Source organism: Gasterosteus aculeatus, chromosome 5 (assembly GCF_964276395.1).
Source record: "Gasterosteus aculeatus chromosome 5, fGasAcu3.hap1.1, whole genome shotgun sequence".
NCBI classification, from domain to species: domain Eukaryota; kingdom Metazoa; phylum Chordata; class Actinopteri; order Perciformes; family Gasterosteidae; genus Gasterosteus; species Gasterosteus aculeatus.
Window position 1 is genome coordinate 3,799,261 of NC_135692.1, and position 10,885 is coordinate 3,810,145.

Consider the following 10,885-nt stretch of genomic DNA (forward strand, 5'->3'; position numbering starts at 1 on the left):
TACTTCCTTTGTTTTAATAGCTGGACCAACGTTTTTCAAAAAGTACATGACCTGAAAGGGCTTCAAGAAACTTGCCAAAATGTAGGCAACACAGGGAAGTGTTTCCCACAGATCCAACGTCAATGTGTGGAGGCTGACGGGGTGACCGCTGAACTGGAATAATTCGTTCAATATTCATTTGTAACACAGAACTTTATTGGAGTAAATACAAAACAGGGATTCACGCCTATACAAAGGTCGTAGTAAAAGTACACATTTCACACCTTATACTACTTGTTACAGCCTACATGCGCAAAGTCTGCAACTTCTGTAAGAGTCACGGATTTTGCGGGGCTTGTTAAAAAAAAGTCACGCGGGACAGACGCGATGTGCACGGAGGGGAGAGGCTGTGTGTGTGTGTGTGTGTGTGTGTGTGTGTGTGTATGTGAGACGCGTGGGTGACAGAGACGGGGAGAGTACGGAAAGGAAATAAGAGTTAAAAAAATAAATATACACCAAACGCAATGTGTGGCGGCCGGTGTTGAATCTGTGGCGCACCGCCACAAATTAGTCTAGGAGGGAAGTTTGGAATTGGATATGTAGTTCATATAAATACTTTACAGCTGCTGTTTATTTGCTCTGTGAAGCTCATGAGTGAAATGAAATGATGTTGAGGTAATAAACAACAGGCATTACTGGAAATCATATAATGTATGTAGGTTGACTTTATACAAAAAAAAAGACCAATTACAGTTGTATTTATTATACATTTTTTTAGAACACCATTAAAAATACCACACCATACAAAACAGACAAGGAACATCAGATACATAAAATAAAATCCAGCTCAGGAATAGCAATTGCACTCATCATGAACGTTTTGATGAGATCAGCTTTGTGTTCTGAAGGTTCTTCCATGGCTGACACAAGAGAAAGCTGTCCTACCACGTTTGACCAAATCCTAGTACCTGGTAGACCCCAGATCTTAACAGGGCCATCAGTGAAGCCACGGGTACAGCAGTCCAGGAATGTACATTTACTTTGCACCATTGAGTTTAATGTAAGTCGCTTTGGATAAAAGCGTCTGCTAAATGACCTGTAATGTAATGTAATGTAATGTAATGTGTCTATTGAACCACAGACATTACAATAAAGGAGCACAATTAGCGAATTGTCAGACTGATACACTAAAACAACCACAATTGAGTTATCAAAGCATAAATAAGTTTAAAAACCGGCTCATTGGTTTTGTTTTGAATAAAAATGACTTGGACAGAGAAGGCGTCGGATGTCAATGTGAAAGTCCTCTGTAGTCCCAATCTTCCACTTACATGGTGTGGAGCTGGGGTGTCTCTTGCTGGTGTTCAGTCATCAGTGAAATCAAAGCATAGAAAATATCCAAACGGTGACTGAGGGGAACCTATATAGCTGCCTAAAAAAGGACAGTTGGTCCAATACGCCTTCAACCAGCTGTCCTACCCGCCTCACTGATATGTTAGCGTGGTAACAAAACAACAGATCGGGAGTCCTGCAAAGAGTCGCTCGCGCATTGGGAGACAGGAGATCAGGGGACTTTCTGCCAGTCTCCTGTGCCGTAGGAGACAGGAGATCACAGGGCTTGCTGCTGCGTTGCAGCCTGTTTCAGTAAGACCTGGAAGTCAGGAGACAGCACCAGTTTGTGCTGGACGTTTCCTAACACCATCATCTCTCCGGTTCGACCATCGGACAGACGCACGGACACCAGTTCCTGCAGATGGAGAAGGACAGATGCACTCTGCATTTAGTTTTTTATATTGTAAAATATGTACTTGATTAAGATTCTTGGAACACATCATCTGGTATTGTGGGTTTCTGTGTTGGGTAAATGTATGAAAGAGAAAAAAAATTAGAACATTTTTCAGCCCAAATCCATTGAACCATTTTGCGATGTGTTTGACGCACTTAGTTCAGAGCTTGGATAGAATCAGTTGCTTTCTTAACAATAAAAGCTTTAAGGGCTAAACAATTTCACTGAAATCTCTTACAAAACTGTATTTTCATTGAGGACAGGATGATTTTTTGTTGCTTAATTTCAGTTCATTACATCTACATCAACTAGACTGTCCCAGTCCCAGAATGAACGGAACAGAAAGAACCAATGAAGGCAGCTCATTATTCCAAGTCCGAACACCTGTGAATGGCAGGTGTCAGTGAAAATATCAGCAGAGAACCTGGTAGTACAACCAAAGAAGCCACTGGTGCAGTAATTTCCATCCATCGTCCAACTGCTTATCCTGCACACAGGGCCGCGGGGGGCTGGAGTCCATCCCAGCCAACTTCGGGCAAGAAACTGGACTGGTGGCCAGCCAATCACAGGGCTAACACGGAGACATACAACCATTCACACTCACATTCACGCACCTACGGGCAATTTAAAGTCCCCAATCAACCTGATCCCCAGTGCATGTCTTTGGACTGTGGGAGGAAGCCGGAGAACCCAGAGAGAACCCACACAGACACGGGGAGAACATGCAGACTCCACACAGAAAGGCCACTGGGCGGAGTGGAAGCCAGGACCTTCTTGCTGTGAGGCGACAGTGCTAACCACCACGCCACCGTGCCGCCCTTGGTACAGTAATTTATTGTTTCTTATTTATTTCTTATTTGTTAAAAGGGAAATTGTTTGAAATTTGTTTGCATTTTTTGGAAAACGTATGCCTTTTGTGGTTTGACCGTTTCAATCGTAGTTGGAAATAGTTGTCCGGTATGTCCTTTGGGGTACGAGGCCATTTCAAGTTTGGCCGGAGTTTAGAAAGAAAATCCAAGAACTTGACTCGCACGCGCACACACACAGCACCTGCAGGAAGGAGAATGCAGCTCCCTCAGAGACGTCCATGACAATGTGACCCAGCTTCAGCTCCACTTTTCCTGACTTCCTGATCTGCAGTTTACCCAGAAATCCCTCTGGTAGTTGAGAGAGCACAGGACAGCCCTCCTTCGCCACAGCCTCCTGGGGGGGGAGAGTGTTTTTGATTTTCAGAAAACCTTTATTTTACATAAAACAATATCAATAAGTAGACAATATCAGCGCTTCGGGACGAACGGCAGAACATTCAATACCACCGCCACCACCTCGCGTGCCTTCTCCACGAAGATGACCGCCGCTCGGTTCATCCATGCAGCAGACTTCACACTACTGTGACCCACCAACCCCCCGATGGCCAAACCGCAGTCTTCCACACGTGAGCTTCACGACGGGCTTCGCGTCAGCCCCGTGAGGTCCGTCATGTAGCATGCCGATTGGCTACACCTCACGATTCGATTCCGATTAAGAGGTCAACAATTTTGATTCTAAACAGATTATTGATTATCAATTCTAAATTGATAAAACGATTATGGATTCATCTCGATTTTTAAAACATCGGAGTTTGCTACGCAGAGGTTGCTAATCACTTCCTTCTGTGTTTGATAATTAAAGAAAATCAACAGATGAATTACCTTCTCTAATTTTTTATACAGAGAAAAAAATCACATTTTCTTCACAGACTTTCTATCAATAATGCAATGACCAATGCAGCTTGCTTTTCAACACAATATGGGAGTAACATAAAAAACATAACCGTGCTAAATGAAATCACGGCAGTGTGCCCCGAAAGTGCAACATAGTAAAGATGCTTAATTTCCAGTTAATATCTACCGTCCCGTATATGAGAATAAGATAACGTGTCCCGTTTTGAATCAATACGGGATGGGGTTTGTCCCGTTTTTTCTGAGTTGTCTTCAATGCAGCATCCCATGCAAATAATCTCAGCAGAATTTGGTGGGACTCATCATATTCTGCCTTTTCTGTAGGTAACCCTACGCACATGTGTGTTTAGTGCGCTTAGTGTATAGCAGAGCATCAGCAGGCCAGTTGAGTTGAGTTGAGTATTAACTCCCTTTAGCAGCTTGATATATTATGAGAAGAATTGAGGTGTAACATGTGGGGAGGACCTTTTCCATATATATATATATATATATATATATATATCCATATTATAGCTCCACTAATAGATCAGCAGCAAATGTTTGAAACATCTGCATGGTTTTCCAAGAGCAATGCACTACACATTTTTGATAGAAAGCAACTCCAAACATGTTGCCATGGCAACTCACCTGGAGTTGTAGATGTGCAGGTCTCTTCTCTTCAGGCTTGCCTTCCTTCTTGGCAGCTTTCTTCACCGTTGATCCCAAAGAGGTGTCTGCCTTCTGTGCAGAATCTCTGCCCGGCATACTATCAGGTAGCTGCATGAAGAAGAGCTCCTCCCTGCCAGACAGGCTGAGATTCTGCAGCAGCTCTGCCACCGAGGGCTGCTCCGGTTTGGGCAACATTGTTCTGCTTTGGCTTGAGGGTTTGAATGTAGAGCGGCTCTCTGGACCTGCCAAAATGACAACCACAAAAGAGATAAAAAACATTGACTGGCAAAGTGACACTTCTACAGGCAAGGCAGTTGCATGAGCAGTAGTCAGGTGGGGAGGAGGTCTCACGCATTGTGGTGGCACTCAGGGTTTGACACAGAGGCAGCTGGATGGGTTTCAGTTTGGCATCGTTCCTTAGACCAGGGTCATCTATGAACTGTGGGTACAACAAATAACATTAGGTAATATGGCCAATAATGACACTGGGTGATTGTAAGCACTTTGGACTAACCAGAGGGTCTGTCATTACAAACTAAAGCAGTGCAGATAAACATGATACCGTAATCCTGTGAAACAGCATCTTTATTGCTTACACATAAGAAAGTAAATGGCCGGATTGAATTTCATAAAAAAAACATCTGCCAAATTCTCCTCTGTCCTCCAGGGGTAGGTAAACTCTTTATTGTGTCAGTAGCAGGTAAAACTCCCAAAACAGTAACGTAAACCTTATTAAGCCTTTGTGGAATAAGAAACCATTACTCTAAGAAAAAGACTGGGCAAAAAGCTACCTTCACTGGTTACCAGTCCTCTGCCGCACAAAGAGCTAAACACTCATCAACATCCCGACTGTTTGTTTGCTGTCCTGGCTCTTTAATGGTGGAATGAGCTCCCCAATGACAATAGGAAATCACAAAACCCATACAGATAAAAAATACAATAATACAAACAATACCTGGACACGGTAGCACTTTATTGACACGGTAGCGCTTTATTGGCACTTACAGTACTTGTAGTACTAGTTTGAAGATCTTGAAGTAAATCTCTTTGGCTAAAAGCGTCAGCTAAATGAAAAATGTAAATTTAATGTAATTTACTTAAAGATATAGCAGGACGTACTCACATCATCCCTCTGTAATTTATTAAGTATCTCATCTTCATCGTCATTTTCCTCCGAGTCCCTTCTCTCTTTCTTTACAAGTTTACACATTGGAGAGGTGGCGCCGTCCTGCAGGTCTGTAGAACCACGCCAGCCTAAACAGAGACACGGTAAGTGCACCTGCTTCTTTGTGCATGCTCAGAAGATATGAAAAAGAAAGCGAAAGAAGCAACAGAAGATGTACCTGTTTTCCGAACGGTGTCAGCAGGACCCTGCTCAAAGATGGAGTGAGACTGGATGATCTGAGGCCTCTCTCTCCTCCTCCCTTTGTTCTCTCGTCTACTTTTATCCCTATAAAGTCTCTCCTTCTTCAATAACACGTGGTTCTCCTCTTTTAACCTCAGGAAGAACCCAACACAATGCTTATAATCACACAGTAGATAACGCTTCAAACTTCCATGATTTAAGAAGAGTGCAATCATCTCACTGACGGCCACTCACTCGTCTTTGCTTTTTCTCACAGCATGGACGTTTGGCTCAAAGGTTTTCTTTGAAAAAAATAGATGAGAAGAAATATTAAATATTTGTTACAGCATTCACAGTCACTTTTTAAAATTAAAAATCCATTACGACTAGTGTTGCACGGTGTACCGGTACTAGAAAGTTATCGCGGTACCCATACGTTACAATACGGTTTTGAATGTTTTTAGTACCGGTACTTTAAAAAAATTAAATTGGAGCGCACTTACTGTTCTGCTCCGTGTCAGGCTGCTGGCACACATTGACTGCGCAGCTCTCACACATGCAAGTCAGCCGTCACTCATAGCGAGTTATCAGGGGAGACGTGCCCTCATGTAGCAGACTGCTCACCCATATACAGCCTAACACGATTAGCCTTAGCCTAGCTTAGCTCAGGAGCAGATGTTTCTGATGTTTGACTGTGTTTGGAAAATTGTTGACTTGCTAGTTTGTAGGGGTGGAAATCTCTTGGCACCTCACGATTCGATTTCAGAGGTCAACGATTCGATTCTAAACCGATTATCGATTCTAAACTGATAAAACGATTATCGATGCATCTCGAGTTTCTAAATATTCTGAAATCTGAGTTTGCTACTCAGAGGTTGCTGATCACTTCCTACTTTATTTGATAATTAAAGAAAATCAACAGATGAATTACCTTCTTTGTCACAAATATGATTTTCTATCAACAATACAAGAACCAATGCAGCTTGCATTTCAACACAATACGGAAGTAGCCTATGTAAAAAAAATATTAAAACAGATTCACTTTTCTTTTAAATGAAAAAAAAGCTCAGCTTAGTCTCAGACCAGTCCGTATTTGTAAAATACCGGAAAAAGTCAAAATCTGTGAATATCTTGCGAACTTTCAATACGGATCGACTTTTTGCAAAATCGAAATAATGAGGTAATATATGCGCAGGCTCCTCCATAGTTTGGTAAAGTTGGCAAGATATTCAGATTCAGACTGACGGACCGGTCTGCGAGCTGGACGCATTGCTCTTAATGTGCCGGTAAAATAAATGATGGTGTAGCTGGTTGTCATCTACGGTCCACTACGATTACCGAAGCGGGGCGTTTGTTTTTTGACGAAGTTTTATCTCATAATTTCGACTTTTTATCCCCTTACAATGGGCTTCTATAGTTGTTTGAATGCATCACTACAGCCAATCCACAGACAGGGTTTGTAACCAATCAGGTGTAGAGACCATGGTGACTGGCTCCGCCCCCTTACTGTCAAAAAGAAAAACAGCGAGCGCGTAGAAAACACCTTCGAGCGCGAGCAGAGACTAACTTCGCTAGCGAGGAAGTTCACGTTTCGCGAGGGAGCAAATATCTCGCGCGAGACGGACGTTTGCTCGCGCGAGACGGACTCGCGTAATAAATTGGATGTGTGGCGTGAGTGCGTGTGAAAACATGGAAACACGCGTGTCACACGGGGAAACCGTGAGAGTTGGCAGCCCTGTGGCTTTGTTGGCTAGCTTGACAACACCTTTCCTAACACAGTCAAACATCAAGCAACACAAGACAAAGCAAGACCCCAAATAAGTTCCTGAATAGTCCAGCAGAAATATATACATGCAAAATAACCTACAATTTCACTCATGTGGGCCTATATGATCATGAGGTCAGAATGCACACAAAATTGTACCAAATAATACACACTTGATGCAATAGGCTACATGCTTGTGGAGCCTGAGGGTGGATCTTCACCTAATCCTTTTTATCTTTAGTTAAGGAAATATGAATGTGAGAATATCAAACTATGCAAGTAAATAAAGCATTGCACAGACAGTCAAACAGATACCAGGTAAAAAAAGGAACCGTACAGATGTTTTATTTATTACTATCATAGATAAATATATTCCATTATCCTATTTGTGGTATTGTATCGTAAGTATCTGGTACCGTAATATTTTGGCAGGTATAGTATCGAAGTCAGAATTTTGGTATCGTGACAACCCTAATTACGACAGAACTGAACTTATGGCCTTTAAACTTTGTTTCTCTGTAGAGCATCTTCCAGCAGTACACTGATTAATATTGAGCATTTAATTGTGCAAAACGAGTTTAATCATTTTCATATCTTTTTAAGTAAAGTAAAAAGGGGTCTTGTAAGGGGTGTAACTTATATTTCATGTGAAGCACTTTATATTGGATTTTTGCTTTAGCAAAACAAAAATCTTATTATAACCATCACATGGCATGCTGCTTAGCCTTGTGTTTGAAGTAACGCTGCAAACCGTCAGTGTGCGGACATGTCAGATTTCTACATAACACGAGGCAGTGCCGTTGCGTTATCCATCTCTTTGCTGAGGCTGCCCTACCTTTGCTTTTTTTAACGCTCCCCCCAGCGTTAGGTCCCTGGTTCTGAGTGATGTTAGCCTGGCAGATGGAGAGGGGGAGGAGAGACTCCTGACCCGCCCCGGGAGCCCTCGGCCCGCTGTGAAACTCTGCCCGGTCCCGCTGCCGAGGCCGGAGGAGCCGGGAACACTTGCCGTTTCTCCGGAGTCGGTCATGTTTGTGTACCGGCCGGTCCTCCGCTAGTCTGTAAGATGCGACATGATGTGAGCAGAGGCGAACAAGCGGCCTTCACTGGTAACAAGAGGGTTAATGTTTAATGTAAATCGTCTCCGAAAGCAGTTCCCACTTCCCATCCACATCCAACGGGTTCATGCATGCCAATCAACAGACAGCGTAACGACGACTGTACAACCCTCCATTTTGTTCGCAGTCGCGGTTTAAAAAGAGTGCGCCGACATGCAAAAGTGCACTAACCGAGGCAAACCTGTTTCCGTTCATGCAAATCGGAGCAGTATTTGGTCGTTATATTCGGTGTCGCAGACCCGTCGAGTCTCCTGTTTGCGGCCCTCGAACACAAACTTCACCTCGGCCTCCTCGCGGCCGGAGACGGCGGAGCAGTAAAAAACACATTCAACCAGTAACAACTTAAAAGTTTGCTCTTTGGCGCTCAAATTACTTGCCCAGTTTAAAAATGCAATGTCCATTTTCTTCCGTGCCGAGCTGCCATTGTTTTGCTGAAACTGTCCCACGCGGGTGACACCACTAGATGGCTCCGTTTGTCTTTTGTTTCCGGTGTCCACGACGGAGGCTCTTGTTGATTTAAATGTTCCTATTTTCCTATAGTACATGTATACTTCAGAGAGAAATCTCCCAGCAATTGCCATATTAAACATTCTTCTCTACAGTTAGTTTTGTAATGTAGCCTACAACTTGTATTTCTTTAGTGAGGGTTTTTATTTTTTAATATTTTTTGTAGCCATTTTTTTACTTTATGCGTTGATAAGGAACATTTAATCTATTTGTAGCCTTTAGTCCAGTAGTATATACAGTGCTGTGAAAAAGTAGAAGAAACTATGAAGTGGGCAAAAAGTATTTGCCCACTTCCTTGTCTCTTATACTGTAACTAAGATACATGGACTATACATGGAAGAATATCTTCTATATAGGCTGGCCCTTCCTTTGAAGGTTCCCGACTGTCTCCCAATGCACAACTCTTGGCAGGACTCCCGATCTGTTTTGTTACCACGCTGACATATCAGTGAGGAGGGTAGGACAGCTGGTTGAAGGCGTATTGGACCAACTGTCCTTTTTTAGGCAGCTATATAGGTTCCCCTCAGGCACCGTTTGGATCTTTTCTATGCTTTGATTTCACTGATGACTGAACACCAGCAAGAGACACCCCAGCTCCACACCATGTAAGTGGAAGATTGGGACTACAGAGGACTTTCACATTGACATCCGACGCCTTCTCTGTCCAAGTCATTTTTATTCAAAACAAAACCAATGAGACAGTTTTTTAAAACTTATATATGCTTTGATAACTCAATTGTGGTTGTTTTAGTGTATCAGTCTGACAATTCGCTAACTGTGCTCCTTTATTGTAATGTCTGTGGTTCGATAGACACAATGGTGCAAAGTAAATGTACATTCCTGGACTGCTGTACCCGTGGCTTCACTGATGGCCCTGTTAAGATCTGGGCTCTACCAGGTACTAGGATTTGGTTGAACAGGTAGGACAGCTGGTTGAAGGTGTATTGGACCAACTGTCCTTTTTTAGGCAGTGTGGCAACCCACGGGCACAAGAGAGCAGCACAAAGGGCAGGGGCACCAACGAGCAAGAGGTCAGGTGACCAAAAGGGGAAACACCCCGCCCCCTCAGGAGACAACGAGCGGCCCAGGTGCAGCTCATAAGGCGTAGAAGCTGGCTTAATGCCAGGGTTTGTTTGCAAGAGTGTTAAAGCCCGTTTTTTTTGTGCTTCCTGCAGGAAGGAGACTGAAGGCCGAACGAACCCGCTGAACCTCACCCTCAAAAGAGGAAGAACCTAATTTTCCCTTTTTAGTTACTTTGTACGTCACAATAAATCGTACCCTTTTCTTGTGCAACTAGACGTGTATCTGAGTCCGGTGATTCCACCCACACCCGTTGGTTGCCACATATGGTGGAGGATGCAGGCATCTTTAATTCCACCGCCATAACCCCGAAGACCACGGACCATGGGAGAAGCAATGGAAGCCGCAATGGCCAAGCTCCTCCAAGCCCAGGCGCAGCAGGTACAGAGCATGGCAGCCCTTCAGGGGACATTCGACAGGCTGGCCGAGAGCCTAACCCCGAGGGCCCCTCACGCTTCTCCAACAGCTTTACTCACCAAACAGACCCCTGTAGACGATGTGGAGGCCTTCCTCAAGGTCTTTGAATGAACGGCAGAACATGAAGGCTGGCCGGAAGACCATTGGGTGCACATCCTGGCGCCTTTTCTGACAGGAGACGCCCAAAGGGCATACCAAGACCTCGGAACAAGGGAGGCGACAGACTACCCAACGGTGAAGGGGGCCATCCTCGCCTACTGTCATGGGGTGATAGCCAGAACGAGGGATGGACTCAAAAGCGGGATTCAGAGAAATAAAAAGACTGGGAAAAGAGGGACTTAGTACGGGATCCGTGGCCGAGGAAGATGCTGGAGAGGCAGAGAGGCACAGGGGTCCAGGCGGCAGGAGCAGTGCGGTAGATAGAATCCACGCTTGAGGGAGAGGTAAAGATCCGGCTGGCTGGAGGAGTTCCCCCAAGCCGCGGAGGGCGAGAGGGGAAGCTGGGGAATCCGTCAGGCTGGG

At 44.2% G+C, this 10,885-nt stretch overlaps 1 protein-coding gene across 3 annotated transcripts; it reads right to left on the reverse strand.

The window, feature by feature from the left end:
- Positions 1-173: 173 nt before the first annotated feature.
- LOC120818897 (DNA-directed RNA polymerase III subunit RPC4) lies at positions 174-8,856 on the reverse strand. Of its 3 annotated transcripts, none has more exons than XM_040175773.2 (9): positions 8,737-8,856; positions 8,080-8,300; positions 5,735-5,781; positions 5,478-5,632; positions 5,258-5,388; positions 4,486-4,573; positions 4,114-4,376; positions 2,816-2,968; positions 174-1,726 (listed from the first exon to the last, which is right to left on the reverse strand). In XM_040175773.2, exons 2-9 carry the CDS (start codon positions 8,269-8,271, stop codon positions 1,589-1,591), a joined length of 1,167 nt encoding a protein of 388 aa, XP_040031707.2. In that variant the 5' UTR covers positions 8,272-8,300; positions 8,737-8,856; the 3' UTR covers positions 174-1,588. The 3 variants fall into 3 exon arrangements, with proteins under 3 accessions (XP_040031707.2, XP_040031705.2, XP_040031708.2); XM_040175771.2 differs by having other exon boundaries at positions 8,531-8,850; XM_040175774.2 differs by having other exon boundaries at positions 8,541-8,825.
- Between the last annotated feature and the right edge of the window lie 2,029 nt (positions 8,857-10,885).